At 39.3% G+C, this 20,255-nt stretch overlaps 1 protein-coding gene across 2 annotated transcripts; it reads left to right on the top strand.

The window, feature by feature from the left end:
* The first annotated feature begins 338 nt into the window (after positions 1-338).
* Positions 339-20,233, top strand: gtf2h4 (general transcription factor IIH, polypeptide 4). 2 transcript variants are annotated; one of them, XM_072675874.1, is made up of 14 exons: positions 339-517; positions 951-1,066; positions 3,403-3,507; positions 3,611-3,742; positions 3,848-4,033; positions 4,134-4,242; positions 5,524-5,592; positions 5,816-5,899; positions 6,021-6,186; positions 10,092-10,222; positions 13,202-13,249; positions 13,376-13,454; positions 19,087-19,148; positions 19,370-20,233. In XM_072675874.1, the coding sequence occupies exons 2-14, from the start codon at positions 951-953 to the stop codon at positions 19,478-19,480; spliced, it is 1,398 nt and encodes a 465-aa protein (XP_072531975.1). In that variant the 5' UTR covers positions 339-517; the 3' UTR covers positions 19,481-20,233. The 2 variants fall into 2 exon arrangements, with proteins under 2 accessions (XP_072531975.1, XP_072531977.1); XM_072675876.1 differs by having other exon boundaries at positions 925-1,066.
* The last annotated feature ends 22 nt before the right edge of the window (positions 20,234-20,255 follow it).

Here is a 20,255-nt window from a genome sequence, read left to right as displayed (position 1 = left end):
TCCAGAGAACACCGTTCCACTGCTCCACAGCTTGGTTGCTTACACCCCTCTACCTCACACCAATAGGTTCATGTTAATCTGCTCCAGAGAGTCCTATTCTATTGGCAGTATTTGTTTACAGTGACTAGACAAACTGTGTCAGCAATGGGTGCAACGTAAAATAGCTGAATGCATTCATTAGATAGGGGTGTCCATAAACATTTGGACATATAGTGTATTATGCATAAATGAAATGTAGGGGTCAACAAAATGCAAACTAAATACATGTAGTCGTTTTAATACTTTTTTTAATATAATTTCAACGATTATAAAAAATGAAGAGATTAGAAATTATGGTTATTACTGTCGTGGCCAGGTCCAGTTCAGCTGTGCCTCAGCCAATCACAGCAGTCCGGGTTCTGTGTACCACGTGATCACTCCAACATGGCTTTCTGTACAGCAGCACAATAGCAGCATGCTAGCTAGCTAATGTTCATCTGGGGGCCGTTTACCTCATCTGTTATCGTCTTTCCATAAGGTGAGACTTATGATATATATGATATATATGTGATATATGACACGCTTTTTGAGGGCGCAGTGAATCACCTAGCAGATCATGGAAAGTTTATTTCGGTGGTCTTGCAGCCTGCGGGAGTTCAGGAGTCTTGTTTATATGACTGTTAGGGATCTTTGTTTTATGATGAGAAGTTCAGAACTCTCCATTAAGGCAGTCGTCTTTAGCTATTTAGTAAAATCTAGATAATTCTCCTCATCATTACAAGCCCCATTTGTTTGTGAGTTAAACTGAGACGAGGTATCTAGCTAAGCAACTCTGCAGGGCAGTTGTGAAACACTGCTGTCTGTGTTGGACTGAATGATAAGTAGCTAGCTAGCTACATAAAGGTGCTGTGTATTCGAGCTTTGTTTTATGTACACCGTTTGCAGTGGATCTCTGTGGACTGTTTCTAAAGATGAAGCTCCGAGTGCAACTACAGTGCAAAAACCTTCATGAGTACCTGAGGGAACTGAGCCCCGACATCCTCGACAGACTCTACAACCATCCAGCAACATGCCTGGCTGTTTACAGGTGAGACTTTAACATTAGTACATTGATCATGTATATTTTCATAGCCAAAGCAAGTGCTGTCATATGGGAGATGTCCCTAAAAGCACTGAATTATAAACCAGCAATTTTCCTTTATTATTTCTGCTACTGATCTACAGGTCTCTAAAGATGAGGAGTGCAGGTAACACGGACAGTGCTCTATTATGGTGAAGGACATGAAAACAAGGCAGTAATTAGCTCTAGAAATGTTAAATGTGTCCTAAATGACTGCTAGTACTGCTTATGACCTGAAACAGTGGTGATGAACACCCTAATTGTAGCTGCACCTTATGCATTAATGTTAGATTTCGCCATTCGCCATTTAACATGAAGGTGCATTTGTATGCCAGTCCATTTAGCAGTCATTTGGCAGACAGTCTTGTCCAGAGGGACTCCCAGAATTGATCTACTGTCAACTGTCTGCTCTGATTCCTAGGCCTGAGTCTAAATATGTCATGGAGCTAAGATGATGCTTCCAGAATGTGTCTCTGTGTACCTAGATACACAAGATACACAGAGGTTACATCTGTTCTTCAAAAAAAAGGATGTCTTCAAGAGCTCTGATATTATATACACGCTTAAATAATACTTTAGTTGTTGTGGTTCTAAAAAGAACGAATGAAGAGAACCCAATTCAGCACACCTATGCAATATTAAATGTCTTTGTCAGTAAGTATGTGAGTATGTGTGTCTTCATCACAAAGCTTTATACTTTATACTAAAAAAGGAGATTACTGAAGAAGCTCACCAGGCTGGAAAAGGTTATAATACTGTTACTGACAAGTTTGGCCTCCACCCGTCCGCTGTGAGACAGATGACAAACACAATTCTGCAGCGCTTTACTCTCCTGCCTAGCTAAAATCTCTGCAAGGTGTGGCAAGTCGGAAAAACGCCTAGGGTAATATGTTAGGAACCATCAGCCGCTCCAGCATTAAGTAATGTCAGTGTTCATGAATTCACCATCAGGCAAATGAACAAGCACAGTGTACGGGTTAGGGTTAGGGTTAGGGTTACTGCTGCCTGTTTGAAGTCTGCTCATGTCCACATGAATAAAAAGACAAAAGCTTATTAGAAAAATGTTCTGTGGATAGACTTAACCAAATGAAAACCAAACCAATTAGAATCTCATCCCCGCTGTTAAGCATGGGGGTGGCAGTGTCATGGTGTGGGGCTGCCAGAACTGCTCGTCATTGAATGTCGGGAAATCTTTCTGTCAACTGAAGCATAACCATACATGAGTTACGCAAAATGTGACGGCAACCTTAAACACAGTAGTAAATCTACCAAGAAAGAGTTAAACAGGAAATTCAAATTGACCAAATCAAAGTCCAGCCTTATCCTTATAGAAAAGTGAAAGTTTAGTTATTAAGTTATTAAGGACCTTTCAAGGAAAGAACCCCACAAACATCACTGATTTGAAGCAGCAGTTGGCCAGAAGTCTTCCAGCTCATGGCTGGATCGATCACCAGTTACGCTTGCTTGAAATAATCATTTGCTTGCGTAAATGTAAAAACTATAATTATTTTTGGTGCTTTTTTTTATTTAAATTTTTTATATAAAGATAATTCCTTTACAAAATCTCTAGCAGCACTGCTTGTGTTTAACGATGTGCTTTATTGCCTAATGTTAGTTTTCCCTTAACATGTGTATATAGATGTTTCCCTTAACGTGTGTAGATATAGCCAGGAATCTCAGGTTTGTTGCAGTGACCATTAGTGGATGTCTAGACTGGATAAAGAATGAATAATAAACTATATATATATATATATATATATATATATATATATAGTTTATTATTCATTCTTTATCCATTCTTATTATCCATTCTTTATATATATATATATATATATATATATATATATATATATATATATATATTATTGCTGTCTAACCTGAAATGGGATTTTAATAAATAAGCTCAGCAATTTCCCCTTTGTTTTTATTTATTTGCTTTAACTGTACTCCTCTTTGTTCATAAGCTGTGTACTCTTCTCTCTACCTGAGCACCAGCTGCTATATGTATTCCTACACTGTGCACTCTGTTTACGCATGAGATTGATCACCAGACTGGTCGACCTCAGTATACACTCCTGCACTCCCTGTTTTTCTCTTCATTTACACACAAAGCACATCACTGCTCTGCATATTTATTCCATTTTACTGTTAGTGTAATAAATTAGTATAGTAAGTTTTACAGTATTATAGTATAGTTACTTAGTTTGGACCTTAATCAACTGTCTATTGTCTATTGTCCTTGCACTATTATATGACCTACCTATTCTGCGCTTTATTAAAAATATTCTCTCGTTTCTTTACAGGGAGCTCCCACCCCTGGCCAAGAATTATGTGATGCGCATGCTGTTCTTGGATCACGCATTACCGCAGGCTGCAGTGGCTTTGTGGGTCAAAAAGGACAGCCAGAAGTGAGTCCCTGTGCATGCTTTATGTAATCAAGCAAAACTTTTCATTTTTGTTCACGATTTTGTCCACCGTTTGTACAAAATTCATCCTGCGGCTCTTCTGCAGGGATCATGACCAGTGTGTGTCAGTATTGACTGGGCTCAGACTGTGGCATAACCAGCAGCTACAGGGGGGCCTCCAGGGTATCGTTCTGAATCCTGTGTTTAAAGAGAACCTGAGGATAGCAGTGCTCGGCGGGTGAGCGTCACATATCATCACAGTTTATAAAAATTCTCTTGTGTTCTTAACTAATTCTTTTGTTTACTTCTTTCTCTCTCTCCTCCATCCCTCCTTGTCCGGCAGCGGTAAGGCGTGGGCAGATGAGGGCAGTAGCCTGGGACCTGATCGGCATGCACGGGACGTAGAGAGCCTGGACCGTTACGCCATGGAGCGCTGGGAGGTGATCCTGCACTTCATGGTTGGTTCCCCCAGCGCAGCGGTCAGCCAAGACCTGGCCCAGCTCCTCATTCAGGCTGGCCTCATGAAGAGGTAGTGCAGTCTGCTACGCTTCACATGTTTCTACTGAACTGTGTCAAGCCAGAAAGATCAAGATGTGCTGTACTGATCTCCCCTCTTTCTGTACTTAAAGTGAGGCTGGTGAAGCGCCATGCATCACATCAGCTGGGTTTCAATTCCTCCTGCTGGACACGGCCTCTCAGCTGTGGTACATCACTCTACAGTACCTCAACACAGTTCAGGTGTGTCCACTACAAAGAGATTATTGTCTCTTACTGGCTCTGTCATACTGTGAAATTCTTCTGAATGCTTGTAAAAGTTGCTGTTTGTCGTCTTTGAGTGTTTTAAAGGGATTCACCTGTGGGGGAATTACAGTTACAAACATTTGTACTGTGTAAATCTTTTATCCTTAAAGCCAGTGGAACCTCTAAAGTACAAAATTAAGAAGTTGATCATTTCAAGCTAACATTGATTCACTCGCACTGGCCTTGTAACGTGATTTTGAACCCCTTTGTTTACCATTGTGTGCAATAGCAGAGATTTTTGAAAACTCCATCAATTTCTGTACTAGAGAAATCTTTAGGTGACTGAAAACAAGGTGAAGATGCTTTGTGAATTCCATTTACAGTTTTCTTGTAGACGACTAAAACACAGGTGCCCAATAACTGAGATTTCTTTACTCTTTGCTTTTCATTAGTCCTCCACTCACATTTGGAAAAAAAATGCTAAAAAAGCTATGATAACACCATGTCTCTACCTGATCAGGAGTGTGTGGGTGATTCAGGGACAGCTGTGCAGCAGCAACAGTGTTTTGTTTTTCTGACCTTTAGCTTTTTTGTGGTACAAATCAGTCTGTGTGTGAGTTATGGAGTTTTGTATTTGTTGTGCTGATGTGCTTTAGCTTTGCGTTGTATTTAGATCTACTTTAGCTCTTTCACTTGCTTTTTTAATCAATTTAACATCAGACTTTGCAAAGTGTTTGCTTCCCCTTCTGGGCTGGCATGACCACACAAGCATTTTAGGTATGTTTTGGATTACGTGTCAGATTTCCCTAAAAGATACTGGTAACACAGTTAGACATGACTTCAGAAGTCCACACCATATGTGGTGTCTCAACAATTAACATGTTTACGTATGGCCATTCAGACGAAGAATCAGTGAATGAGCAGGTGTCCCGATGCTTAGTGTATATCAGTCAAGACCCAGTAGCAAAAGACAGCCATGGCCCGATTTCCCAAAAGCAGTGTTTAGTGTCGACACCATCTTTCCTGGGTGAGAGAGTGCTCAGTGTGATGCTCAGCCAGTAGAGAATAATCTGGGTGCTAAGATGCTGTCCGACAGCTCAGACCTTTTTAGTATTAAGGGATAAAGGGGGGTAATGATGATTGGTTATGTTCGGTTACTGCTGTCTGTAGTATATAAACCTCTTCCTTCAAAAATTAAATAAAAAAACACTATGCAAATGTAGAATTAAACCTCTTTAAAAGTCTGTTTCTCACCCACTACTGTCTTCGCTGTTCCAGTCTAGAGGGATGGACCTCGTTGAGATTCTTTCCTTCTTGTTCCAGCTGAGTTTCTCTACTCTTGGCAGGGTTAGTAGAGAACAATCTTTCATTTCTATCTTTTTTTCAGGCTTGGATAAAACCAGTTACTGACTGTGGACCAAATAAATCAACCCTGTAGCAAGAGCCATTACTTTATGTCCTGATAAGACAAGTAAATTCTGCATTGTGCTTGCGGCTAGCATCCTTTATCCCATAAAAGAAGCATTTCTGTAGTTGTTGATTTCTGCTGATTTTCTTTGCCGTCTCACAGGACTATTCTGTCGAGGGCATGAGCGAGTCTTTGCAAACATTTCTCCAGCACTTGCGAGAGTTTGGCTTGGTATTCCAGAGAAAGGTTAGTCATCGTGAAGAATCTTGCAGCAGGAATCTGGGGAGCGCTCATATAATAGCAGCTCTATAAAAGTTAACGATCCTGCTTTTGTTTTTTATCGTGCACGTTCTTCTGCTTTTTCCAGAGAAAGTCTAGGAGATATTACCCTACAAGGCTGGCTATAACTCTAGCTGCAGGTGTCACTGCCAACCCTTCATCCTCCTCCTCCACGGCTATGAGCGCCATGTCTGGAACAGGAGAGTCTGGCTTCATTGTGGTTGAAACCAACTACCGTGTATATGCTTATACAAGTACGTATGGAATGATTTATGTGTTTCAAATGCTGTGATTTCATGTGAAAAAGTCAGGACATTCTGTTAATAACTAAAACCCCCCTCCCCAGTCTTCTATACAGAATATAGAATATTCTATACTCCTTTTAGCTATGTGATGTTTGAGAAGTAATGGAAGTATATTCCATGAACATAGCAAATATTTAAATGCAGTATATTGTTTTGTTTATGTAATATACTGTCACTGTTAAAATAAAGTCTTTCCAAATAGTAAGTTTATGCAATGTAAGTTGAAATTACTGCAGCAGTATTTATTTTAAACATTTCTGTTCATTATAAGTCTATTCATTATAACATTATCGTTCAATTACAATATCACTGACTGTGATAATTGTAATTGTAATTGAAACTGTAATGTACACATTTGAATTAAAGGCACTGTATATGATTCTGGAGAATGACTGTTGATACTTAAACTCAACAGCAAAACAAACAGAAGAAGTGCTCCTTCAGAAGCTCCACCAAATTCACGCACATTTCTATTATTTCTGTAAAATAATTAAATAAAAAATCTAGGTTATTGTTAGCAAACTGTTGCAAAACAATACTAACCTATTTCTGTGAAACAGCAAAGTTACTCAGTTAGCCACCTTGATCAGGAATAGAGCAACAGCCTAATCTCTATTCATGTCTTTCAACCATCCAAACACCTCACCCCCAATGTTTACATGTGTCTTGCCCTCGCCTACGGATCTTCAAATGCTATACTCTTTTTCCAGTCTGCAAACAGACCAAAGTGCTAGTGAAGTGTGAGGGGAAAGCTCACCGAATTGTACAAAAAATGCCTTTGCTTGAAATCATATACAGTTCCTTTAAGTGCACCTGAGATCACCTTTTAAGATAAGAGAGATAGTCCTTTTATTAGTCCCGCAGTGGGGAAATTCACAGTGTAGCAGCAGAAAGGGATAGCAGGACACTCAGTTACAAAAATTTGGATAAATAATTTACACTATATACACAATATAAATAAGAATTAAAAAAGCAATAAACAATATTATCTACAGCAAAAGATTCTTAATTGCACATGGGGGTGGGATATTGCACATAGTATTCCCTGAACATGAACATGTGTGTGTAGTTAAGTGTGTGTGTATGTGGTCCGCTGGGAGCAGTGTTGGTTGTGTAGTCTGACGGCAGCAGGAAGGAAGGACCTGCGATACCGCTCCTTCACACACTTGGGGTGAAGCAGTCTGTCGCTAAAGGAGCTGCCCAGTGCTGCCAGAGTCTCATGCATGGGGTGGGAGCTGTTCTCCAGCATGGATGCCAGCTTGGTTGTCATCCTCCTGTCTCCCACCACCTGCACTGGGTCTAAGAAGCACCCCAGGACAGGGCCGGCCCTCTTTATGAGTTTGTCCAGTCTCTTCTTATCTGCCGTCGAGATGCTACTGCCCCAGCAGACCACTCCATAAAAGATGGCAGATGCCACCACTGTGTCGAAGAACGTCCTCAGGAGCGCTCCCTGCACTCCAAAGGACCTCAATCTCCTCAGCAGGTAGAGTCTGCTCTGGCCTTTCTTATAGAGAGCTGCAGTGTTGACTGACCAGTCCAGTTTGTTGTTCAGATGAACACCCAGGTATTTATAAGAGTCCACACTCTCGATGTTCATACCCCGGATGTTCACTGATGGAGGGGGGTGTCTGCACCTGCGGAAATCCACTACCAGTTCTTTGGTTTTTCCAGCGTTTATCTGCAGATGGTTCTGCAGACACCAGTCCACAAAGTCCTGAATAAGTTCTCTGTACTCGCTGTCCTCCTCATTGGATATGAGGCCGACGATCGCTGAGTCATCAGAGAACTTCTGGAGGTGACAGGTCGGTGAGCTGTACATGAAGTCAGCAGTGTACAGGGTGAAGAGGAACGGTGCCAAGACCGTTCCTTGAGGGGCTCCTGTGCTGCTGACCACCAAGTCAGAGACACAGTCCCGTGCCCTCACATACTGTGGTCGGTTGGTGAGGTAGTCCAGTATCCAGTTTGACAGGTGACTGTCCACTCCACAATGTCCCAACTTGTCCTTTAGGAGGCCTGGCTGTATGGTGTTAAAAGCACTGGAGATATCGAAGAAGGTGATCCTCACAGTGCTGCCGGGCTTCTCCAGGTGAGAAAGAGCTCTGTGTAGAAGACAGATGACAGCATCATCCACCCCGACACCAGGCTGGTAGGCGAACTGAAGAGGGTCCATGGATGGGCTCACCAGAGGGCGGATGTGGTTGAGGACCAGCCTCTCCAGTGACTTCATCAGATGGGAAGTCAGTGCCACCGGCCTGTAGCTGTTTAGGTCCTTTGGGTGCTGTGTTTTGGGCACAGGTACCACACAAGATGTTTTCCACAGCTGTGGTACTCTTCCCAGTTTCAGGCTCATGTTGAACAAATGCTCAACTACCCTGCACAGCTGATCAGCGCAGGACTTGAGGAGCCTGGCACTGATTCCATCAGGACCTGTAGCTTTCTTAGGCTTGATCTTCCTCAGCTCATTTCTCACCTGGGTTGTTAGTGTAGATCTGTTAATAAAAAATAAAAAAAATTAAAAAAAAATATATAAATATAAATGCAAATGTAGTTAAATCACAGTTAAACATAATTATTTCATTAAACATCATATCATTTTATCAATTAAAAATGAAGGTGACAACATAGGGCTGCTCTGTTCGATCACATTTAAGTAGTGTGACTCTTAAATAGTCACACTATGTGACTGTGTTGAACACAAATAAAATAAAATGCTGTATTTCACCCATGTACTGCCAGCAGTCATTCAGCTTAAGAAAATTTCTTTCAGGGTCGGTGCCTTTAAGGTGCCCAAGAATGGAAAACTGTATTTTCCTTGGCATTATTAAATAATGAGAATTTGGTACATGGAAGTGACCATGAACATCAAATACTTCAACAGAAAATTTAGCATAACCATAACACAGCTGTAAAACAGGCCAATTCTACAACCCTCAAGCTTTTACTTTACTGTCTCATTTTACTTAGCCCCTAAAATTTAAATCCCCCAGCCTAGTAGAAAAAGCCTTTCCCCAACTAAAGCTGTGATGCATTTAAACACAACAACCACTTCAGGACGTTATGGTGTTTGTTTCCTGAGACTAGTATGTACATGTATACTCTAGTCTGCTATGTGAACCAGGCTTTGTGATCGCGGCTTTCTCTGGGCCAGTGTCCAGACAGGGTCCTATGTCTTCATATACTCATGCTCACTTGCATTTAAAAACAGAGAGACATAATAGGACAGAATGGGAAGTAGATCTTCCTCGTAGAGATGTAGAATTAGATTGGGAAGTCATTGGAAGTCATGGAATGTATAAAACTCCATGGAAAAGATATCTGTTGGGACGAGCCTCCGATCCGTACTGTACATTCAGTAATAATAAAACTTTAGGCACTGTTATGCATACAATCAGAAATTGTTCAGAGGGACTAACCTTTTGAAATAAGGTAATTAGAACTCTTTCTTCATTAACTGATACTTATTTCCCAATAAGCCCATCTCTATATAGTTTACTTGACCGTTCTACTTTTTCCATTGCAAAAATGGAAAAAGTTTTTTTCCATTTTGATATTATTTATTTATTTATTTATTTAGTAGTAGAGTAAATCCAGCTGCAGTGATGATATGGGTGAATGAAACTGAAGATGTGAAAGCGTTTCTTTTTCCATGAGGTTTTCTAGGTAGTAGACTAGACTATGTGGATATATGGGTATGTTTGTGCAAATCTTCACTGCATGCATTCTATGGCACATTTTAGATGCGACAAGCCTGTTAAGTAAATGTAAGAACTGGAAACTGGCAGCTGTTTACTTGTATGAATGGAATACAAAGTGCTTATTCTCTGTCTGTCTGTCTGTCTGTCTGTCTGCCTTAGACTCTGAGCTGCAGATAGCTCTGGTTGCTCTGTTCAGCGAGATGCTCTACCGCTTCCCTAATGTGGTCGTGGCCCAAGTCACCAGGGAGTCCGTGCAGCAGGCTATCGCTAATGGCATCACTGCACAACAGGTATGAGACTAAACTCAAGTATACACATAAATTACATACACCTCGGAGTAGCTGTTGTCTTTCCTTTCCTACTGTGACTTTTACATTTTCCACCATTCTCACAAGAGTGCTTTGGAGCCTGAGAGATGACTTACTGTAATTATGCTGTTGATTTAAAGATACCACAGTTAGTGTCAACTACACATCTGATCTGGGTTGAATCCCCCCCCACATAGTATTCCAATAAGGACAATTCGATGCATAATAAAGTTGATGTATTTTACTTCCTTACTGTGGCATGGAATCAGGGAGTGTCACTAAGCATTTCACTGTAGGTGGGGATGGTAGAAGGGGAGGTGAAATATGATATTACTGGCTAATGTTATTTTGCCCTGCCTGCTCATGCATGGTAATAAAAACAATGTTTAGTGGTGGGTACAGTATTTTTGATGGGTGTAAAACTTTTCTCTTTTCAATGGTTTGTTAAATTGTAAATGTGGCCATGATTTTTTTTACCTCAACTAACACTGACAACCACACTGCCACATTTTCAGTATGTTCTGTTGGCCATATATACACTGATCAGCTAAAACATTAGCACCCTCTGCCTAATATTGAGTAGGTTGTGCTGCTGCAACAGCTCTGACCATTTGAGACATGAACTCTACAAGACTTCTGAAGAGGTCCTTTGGTATCTGTCTCAAAGATGTTCGCAGCAGTTCCTTTAATGACTATAAGTTGAGGTAGGTGGGGCCTCCATTGGTCACATTAGTGAGCCTTAGGTGGCCATGGCCGGTTGTCCTTTCTTGGACCACAGTTTGGTTCTTTAAAAGTGGCTCAGATTCCAACAAATGCTCCTTTTCCTACTTCACCTTCAAGAACTGACTGTTGTTCACTTGCTGCCTAATATGACAGATGCCACTGTAGATGCAGATAATGTTTTTTGCTACACCTCTCACCAGTGGTGCTAATGTTCTAAAGGGATATGTGTAAATAGTATTATTTGCCCTTTTGATTTCATTTGTGCATCTATTATAAACATAGATTTTCAGTCTGGTTAAGGATGCTTTCAAATGAAACAAACACTTCAGTATTTATATCTGCTGTTTGACAAAAAATGGACAAACTTATCCAGAAGAAGAATGCCAGTGTTACTGCCATCTGTGCAGAATACAGTTGATTATAATGATTCTATATGATTTAATTATATTACAAGGAAGTCCAGTTGGTAATTATTTGGCAATTATATGTACCATCTGGAAAAATCAAGAGTCATTCAGTGTCAGTTCAGATAGTGTACTTGTGGCATGTTTCAGATCTTGTTAATTTTGTTTTTAGATCAGCACCTCATGGACCTTGCTCAAGTCAAGTCAAGTGGTTTTATTGTCATTTCAACTACATACAGAGTACACAGTGAAACAAAACAACGTTCCTCCAGGACCATGGTGCAACATAGACAGTGCATACAAGACACAAGTGCAACACAAACAAACAAGTGCGGACAGACAACACAACACAGTACAGACAGAGAATAATAAATAATTGCCGGTAGTGTGCAAATTGTGCAATGTGTAATAAATCCTCTCCTGATAAATAATAATAATAATAAATTGCTCTCCTGAAACTTGAATATTTTCTCATTTAAATGCACTATCTGGGAATCCAGAAATAATTTGTCACATAAAAATTAACTGAGATAAAGCTTTCTTCCTTTCTGAATGTTCAAAGGTCACCACATGAGGCTAATTCTGTTGTTATGGGGTCCTCAACATGGGGAGAAAAGGTACAAAAGTGATATGAAGTGCTTATAGTATTTTAATAGATGCAGATGCTAAAAGCCATAGTTTGTACAATATTTAAGTGACATTGAATCAAAACTTGGTTTTTATGCCCAGTACATTTCAAGATGACAATAAGACATGATTATTAGGCTATAGTTTTGGCTCATTTTATGTGCTTATGTGGTACTGTTAAAACGTTTAATCTAGAATAATGTGTAAATAGAAAATTGTCTGACAAATAAAAAGCAACCTTATTTAACCTTATATGAGCCTTATATAACCAAAAATTTATGTACAAAATCATTTCATGTTCTCTTCATGAAGATTTAAACCATTTGACTGATCTAATCTACCTGAATTGATGCATACAGATTGCCACGATAACTCTTTATTAGATATATTATCCGAGAAATAATTGTAAAACATGATATTGCTGTCATTTTAAAACAATTTATGCCACTGAAACGTGTAAGAGCATAATAATGTAATTGCACCCTTTTAAAGAGAAACTTTAAATAATTTAAGAATATTCATACATTGGAATTGGAATGTAAAAACTCCTTTTAATGAATAAGCTCAGCTGCTTTGTGGTGCACGCATTACTGACGCAGACATTTAGTTGCGCATCCACAGCTTATTTAATTGCCACTGAGAAGCATAACTTATCATCCATTTTATCTACCTGACCTTGCTAATTCTCTCCTGGCCAAATGCCATCAAATCCTTACAGCATTGTCCCGAAATCTATTGTAAGGCCTTTGCAGAAGAATAGAGGCTGGCTGTTGCTGCAGCAAAGGGAAAGAAAACTTCCTATTATTACTCTCGATTTCAGAGGTTGCTCTTGGGAAGCAGGTGTCCACAAACTTTAAAGAAGTCAATGTAAAGGTTCTTCACCAATTTAAAGATTCTTCACACTCTCTTTACAAAAATAGTTCTTTATGAAACCAAAAGTAGTTCTTCTACAGGATCGCTCGAATGATTCTTTGTAGCAACTTTATTTTGAAAGGACTTTGGTTTTAGGCCTCATGCATCACATAAAAATGAATGAAGAAAATTTAAGACATGCAGCAACAACCTTAACTGAACTGACGTGGAATGACTCATTATCATCCAAGCTTACTAATAATGTGTGAAGTAAGATTATAACGTCACAGGAAAGACATTATAAGACTGTGTTCATATGTTCTTTTGGGCTGCTTTTATTCCCTGTGATCTGTAGATAATCCACTTCCTGAGGACGAGGGCACATCCTGTTATGCTCAAACAGGTAGCTACACAATCTCTTCATTTACAACTTTTATCTTATCTGCTCAAAGAAAGAAAGCCCAGACACTTTTTTTTGTTCCTCCCTTTGTACGTATAATACATCTCTTTGATTTGCTCTCTTTGTCAGACTCCAGTGCTTCCCCCGACTATCACGGACCAGATCAGACTGTGGGAGCTTGAAAGAGATCGGCTTCAGTTTACAGAAGGTAAGAGTGTTTCTTTCAGATTTGTTGCCAAATCATGTGTGAAATCTACTTTGCACGTGCCAAGCGGGCTAGCTGACAACTCCGATTGCATGATTATCTCAAACTGCAAGATCGCCCAGCAGCCTGGGAATAGTGATATATGCTATAAATAAATAATAAGTTAAATGTTATTAATTGGTTGCGGGTTCCTGTATATTTTTTTATGCAGGGGGAAAAAAATGTCCTTTGAATATGTACTTTGGTTATACACCAATCAGCCATAACATTAGCACCACTGAAGTGTGAGGTGCAAAACATCATTTACAGGGGCGTCTGTTAAGGGGTGGCTATATTAGGCAGCAAGTTAACAGTCGGTTATTGAAGGTGAGGTGTTAAAAGCAGGACAAATTGGCCAGCGTAAGGATGTGAGCACCTATGGCAAAGGCAAAATTGTGATGGCTAGACGACAGACGGTGGTCAGAACATGCCCAAAACATCAGGCAGGTCTTGTGGGGGATTTCTGCTATGCAGTTGTCAGTATCTCCCAAGAAAGGACGACCAGTGGACGAGAGACAGGGTCATGGGCACCTAAGGCTAATTGATGTGATCCATGGAGGCTCCACCTCACAACTTGCAGAACTGCTCACGTCTTAGTGCCAGATATCGCCTGCCTTCAGAGGTCCTGTGAAGTCAGTGCCTTGAATGGTCAGATCTTTTGTGGCAGCACAAGGGAACCTACTCAGTATTAGACAGGTGGTAATGTTATGGCTGATCAGTGTATGTTAATGTGTATGTTACCATTCGCACTACCATACCCATCTGCACAGTTTACATGCATATGCTCTAGGGTCATGATGCATGCATACATGCATATATAAGTAATATTACTCCAGAATAATAATAATAATAATAATAACAATAATATAAACTTGTTTTAGAATATGGGACCTTCCTGATGTATTAATGATTATTAAACTGTTATTAACTCCTGTAATAATAATAATAATAGTAATAATTAACCTGCCACTACATAGAACCCATATGAATGAATATGTTGCCAATTACAATTACCAATAACCTGAAAATATAGGTAATGCAGAATGCTCAATATTTTGCTAACTTGGTGGTAACACTGTTTATGGTTCATTATTACACCCAATTAGCAATTATGATTGTTTTTCACATAACAGTCCTCCGGTTATGTGCTAACAATGGTCATAATGAATCAGCCTCAATCCACAGTGAATACATTTGTTTCAAAATTTCTGAATCAGGTTTTAATAAACAAAGAACAACTCCATAATAAGTTCCTAATCTGTCTTATAAAATATGGTGTTACCTGGGCATCAGCTGGGCTAAGACCAAACATACAAACCTATTAAATTACACCTATAATTCAGAAGTTTCAAGCTTTAAACTGCAACTGTTAAAACACCCCTTTGTAGCGCTAATCCAACCAGCATGAAGAAATAAAGCTGGGCTCAGGATGCTGATCTGGATCCCTAGCATTTAAAATACCCCGTCTGCCTTCAGTTCGTTACCATGGAGACTTGAGAATCGAGGGAACATTCATTCAGGTTTGTGAGAGTGATACAGCTGAAAACAGATCATGTATGTCTTGATGACCGTGTACTCCAGTGCTGCCTTGATTTCTACTGAAATCAGCAGTTTTAAAGAAATAGTTTGGGGATAAAAATGGGACCTAACCATTTTTTTTTTTCTTCCCCTTTTCCCAAACTTAGTCAGTCACCATGTCTGGGGTCTGACATTTGCAAAGGTAGACATTGGAGCTACAAAGTTAATGTGTGTAATACGAACACTTGTATCTTCAGTGTTGTCTTTTTTTTTTTTTTTTTTTTTTTTTTTTTAATAATTTGAATCAGGCGGCAGTTCTTTACATTTATGTCACAATTTCACTCTTTGGTGAAAATTATTCAAGTTATACCATAAAGGTTGTAAAGGATTTTGAACATGTCATGCTAAAACCTTGTACCTCCAGTTGGTCAAAATTCCATGATAATTGGGCCAATAGAAATGCTCTAAAAGACTTGAAATGAATGATAAAATATTTTACATTGTCTTCGATTGAAGGTTAAGGTTATTTTTCCTTCTTATACGAATAGGCCATTTTTGGAGATCCAAGGTTTTTGTGTGACCGTGGCGATATGCCAACCCTACCATGCCTTGAAACCATGGGCTGGTTGTGGGTCAAGACTTCATATGATATTCCTTACTGAGATTCCTTCAAATTTGACCCAGTACTGAAGGTCCATACTGAAGATTTTTATAACACTCCGTTTCATTAATAGTGCAACACTTTCTCTCTTACTCTCTCTTTTATTTAAACAAAGTTTGAAACCCAAAATTAAGTCAGAAACAGGTTTATACTTTCAATTCACTTTCCAAATTACAAATTGGGAGGGGAGGTCATGCTGGACGCTGCGACAAGTACACAGTGTTCTTTAAAGAATACAACAAATGATTGTTGTCCCTGATTAATGTCTCTGCATTATAAATGTAAATATTTTGCTCTCAGATTAGCTCCATGTGTAGTTGCTGGACCATGTTGACCTCTGCTTTTGCACAGCGGTGATGCTAATGTGCTAATTTCAGCATCAGCCGTGTTCTGTCCCGCACACCAACCCAACAAAAGTATACTTTTTTAAAATCAACTTGAATAGAAGAACAAAATATGCTAAGAACTTGCAGAGAAATGTCTCCGTACATCCAGCATCTAACAGCAGAAGAACTAAAGTCTGAGAGACTCGGTTATTCTCTGGATGCTGCAGTCTACAAAATCTGAAAGCAGAACAATAAACCAACAATTAGAGGGATCAGCAACTGCAAAGCTGTACAGATGCTGTCACCATAGTAACAGTGAGAATAAGCAGACACAAGGGCTGTGACCGAAATGGATCCCTACCCACCTATTTGTTTTTGCGCTGTATAGGGAGGGACTCTTTAGTTTACTAAGTAGCGGTAAATGAATGAACGTATGAATTAACAAATGAATTCGGATGACATTTCTTCATTATCAGCGTGGCTCAGCGGCGGTTGCATACACAAACACAAGTGGCTGAGCTGTGTTTAAAGCCGCTGTAATAGGTTCTGTACACACCCAAACCGAATTCTGAATTAAAGCTAAAGTACATGCGTTGTGTCGCTCGAGGAATGCTTAGCATCATTAGCCCACAATTAATGAACGACATGGGGGGGGATATCTGAAATTCACAGCAGCCATTGTAACTTTCACTTGCTAATATGTGCAAATGTCATTGCCTCCATTTCGTTCCACTGTCTGTTGCTTAGAAACTCTGAAAGCATTTAGGTCCACGTTCAGCTGATGTACTGAACTAAGCTATTTACTAGAAATTAATGTGGGAGAGCCCTCAAAATCATGCTTGAATTCGGATTCGATTCGGACACTCTGAGAAACATGGCTGATGTACTTTATAGTGCCATAAAATGTAATTAAATTGAAACAAGTGTAGATTCCTGTCTTCACAAGTATCACTCAATCATGGTTTACTTTGAATGCATGTAACTGTGATCAGCTACTGCTCAGCCCTGGTTATTAAAGTTGAGAATTACCTGATAAGAAGGAAAACCTCACAAATATACAGTGCAGGAGGATAGATTATTATAATGTTATTATATAGCACTTTATTTAACACTGCATGGTTTATGAAATACACTCAAAATATAAAAATGTATACAAGAGTTCTTTCCAACCTCCCAATCTGATTGGTTGAGAGATGTTCCAACAGTGCTGAGCTTTTTCACACTAAAACTGCTTCCCCGAGCCTTCAATTGTCATCCACACGTCAGTAGAGTGATACAAAGTCCTATATAGACCAGTCTGTTCACTCTGTGGCCCTTTTCCCAACGACACCGGACAGTTCCAGTCATGCGAGATCAGAGGATTCTCAAAAGTCTGTTAAAAAATAATTCTTCTTAAATGTGCCTCTTTTTCTTAACTAAATGCTCAAGAAGATAAATTGATATCAGATGTGTATCAAAAATGTTCTTAATTTTACATTGGGCCTCACGCTTGTCTTGTAAAGTAAGATTTATATAGGTAAGCCTTTAAAATAATCAGTTTACATAGTTGATTAATAAATTGATTAATCTACAAGGATTCAACTGGAGTGTGTTCTTAAAGTAGTGTAGGTGTCTACATTAGGAAAATTTACTACTAGGTCTTTTTTTTTTTTTTTTAACTGAAAAAGATTGAACACTCTCCAACGCTGATTTTAATGTTGGGAAATTTAAAAATGTTATTTTATATTGTTTATGATAAGCTGTGAAATACAGCATAAAGTCTGTTACAAATGGCCAAAATAAGAAAAAGATGACAAGTGTCTTCAGAAAGAAAATGAGAAATAAAAATAATAAACCTTAAAATAATAATAAGAGGCTTACTTTAGAGGATATTTTAGAACTCCTTTTGTTGTTGTTGTTAAATTGCATTTATGAACATTCTTATGAACATCTGACTCTCAAGATCCTAAAAAGAAGTCTTTTTGGGACAGCTTTTGTGAATCTAGCCCCTAGCTCCCATCCATGAATGAAGACAGACAAACATTTTTTAAACTGAAGATCCATTTCAACATTAGCATTTCAAAATCATATTTTAAATCACTGATTGAATCTGACAATAACTTTGGTAGTATTTAAGCAATATAGCACTGGAGATTGTGTATTATCGCAGACCGCCTGCATGCAAATCACAATTGTGATGACAGACAGACATTATTGATCCCGAAGGAAATTTAGCAGCCAGTAGCAATTACACAATACAGCACAGTAATATATTACAATAAATGGAATAAATACTAAAAACATACTGTCACATGGTAGCTTATTTTAGCATTTTGTCCAAAATTCATATGATCTAAGCTGGTGTTAATTGAGGCTTCCGCAAGATTTTAATTCAATTGGTTTTGAAGTTGTTGTGCATAAATAAAGGATTTTATTCCAGAACACCAAAATTGCCTTTTTTTAATATAAATAAACGTTGGTTGATTTACACAGACGCACACACACAATCAATGCTGTATTAATATTAATGCTGCCTTTATTAGAGAAATAAAAATATATTTGCATTGTTACAAACTCTGAAAAAAGCCTTCGCATAAAGCCCAGTCCCAGAGGAAAGGGAAATAATGGAGGAAAATACCATACTGCAAACCAGCCGAGCAGTATATAGTCATATGTTCTCCTTTCTGCATACACTTGTCATCACTGGACATGTGGAAGAGCTTTAATGACTTGATGATGGATGGGTTTTTGATTGGATGACTTGCCGCAGTCATTCCTGATGTAAAGTGGTAAATGCCATACTCTGCGTGAGGAAGTCATTTGGTTGATTTCAAAGTGAATAAATGCTTGGGGTGACTCCTGTATGAGCCTGGAAACAAAGTCTGACTCATAAAAAGCTTCTAAGTAGATTGAAGGCTGTGCTAGACTTCCTTTTTTTCCTTCCTGAATGACATCCTGTGACCTCTGAATGTCAATGGCACTCAGGCGTAGGTGAACGATAATAAGCATTTTCACAGATGTGGCTTTAATGGTAATGCAGAGGCTGTTGAAAGCTACTCCATTCTCCTTGCTCTCCTCATATTCTTGCTCTTTCCTCCACTCTTTGTTTCAGGAGTATTGTACAACCAGTTCCTGTCGCAGGCTGATTTTGAGGTTCTGCGGGATAGAGCTCAGGTTGGTGACTAAATTTATCCTTCTTTCTTCCTCCCGGTGGATTTATCGCCATCCGCAGCCGGCTTCTTCTCTCCATGACCTTCTCTAGCCTTTCAGATTCTCCCCATGCGTACCTGAATTTTACTTCCCACCCTTTTGCTTGTTAAGTGGTGCATTCTATGCGTCGTATGTGCTTTTATTATTTTATACATGTTGGCAGCTGACCCACCGTTTCTCCACAGGGTTTGGGCGTGCTAGTGTGGCAGAATGCACCTCACAGGGTTATGGTGGTTACACCTCATGGACACAGCGAGGTAAAGCGCTTCTGGAAGAGACAGAAGAGTCACACATAGGATGTTCACAATACTAGACTCTAAAGTGGAAGAGCGGACGACAACAGAGCTGATGACAGGATATCACAGTGTCTTGTAAGGTGTAAGACTGAAGAGGAAACTGGCCAGAGGCAGCGAAACCGTCTACGCTGGATTCAGGCCTCATCCTGTGGAAGTGTTTAAAGGGGAATTCCACTGATGATTCAGATTTTCTGCAGTATTAACAAGTCCTATGGATGGGTTTGGTCTGAAATGCTCCAATTTAGAGAAACTTGGAGGGGTGGTAAATGAAAGGAGGAGGAGGAGGTGGAGGTGTAATGTGTGCCTCTGCAAGCTAGGACACATTAAATGGTTACGAATACATTTCCTGAAACATCCATTTATGCAGGTTATGCAGGTATTAATTTCGTGTAGACAGTGCAAATTCTGGTTCTGTTCACCACTCCAAGATATCCAAGTAGGTTCCTCTATAATTTGATCATATCAAATGTCTCAATACAAGAACATAACTTTCTTTACAATGACTGGATATGCAGAAAATGTGAAAATCAGTGAAATGACCTTTGTCATTGACTATTTGCTTCAATGAAATCAGGGTAATAAATGTTATTAATAAATGTTTTTGGAAGGGGGGATCAAGGGGGGAATAAACTGATGATGGATAACTGGGACTTGGTTAGAGATGGTTCTGTGTTTTCATTGCTTCTGGTGTTGGATGAGGACTGCTTGTCCGGAAAAGTGTCTCAAATAAATAAATAAATAAATAAAAACTAATGCAATTTTGTGCAATTTTATG

This window comes from Salminus brasiliensis, chromosome 3, assembly GCF_030463535.1.
Source record: "Salminus brasiliensis chromosome 3, fSalBra1.hap2, whole genome shotgun sequence".
In the NCBI taxonomy this organism is placed as follows: domain Eukaryota; kingdom Metazoa; phylum Chordata; class Actinopteri; order Characiformes; family Bryconidae; genus Salminus; species Salminus brasiliensis.
Note: the sequence above shows the minus strand (reverse complement) of the source record. Positions and strands in the feature narration are given on the sequence as shown.

Bases quoted from the DNA above. Each gene is read 5' to 3' on its own strand.
- gtf2h4 (XM_072675874.1), top strand. From the start codon at position 951: ATGAAGCTCCGAGTGCAACTACAGTGCAAAAACCTTCATGAGTACCTG. The intron at 5,900-6,020 runs GTTAGTCATCGT...TGCTTTTTCCAG, and splicing joins GCTTGGTATTCCAGAGAAAG to AGAAAGTCTAGGAGATATTA. The intron at 19,149-19,369 runs GTTGGTGACTAA...GTTTCTCCACAG, and splicing joins TTCTGCGGGATAGAGCTCAG to GGTTTGGGCGTGCTAGTGTG.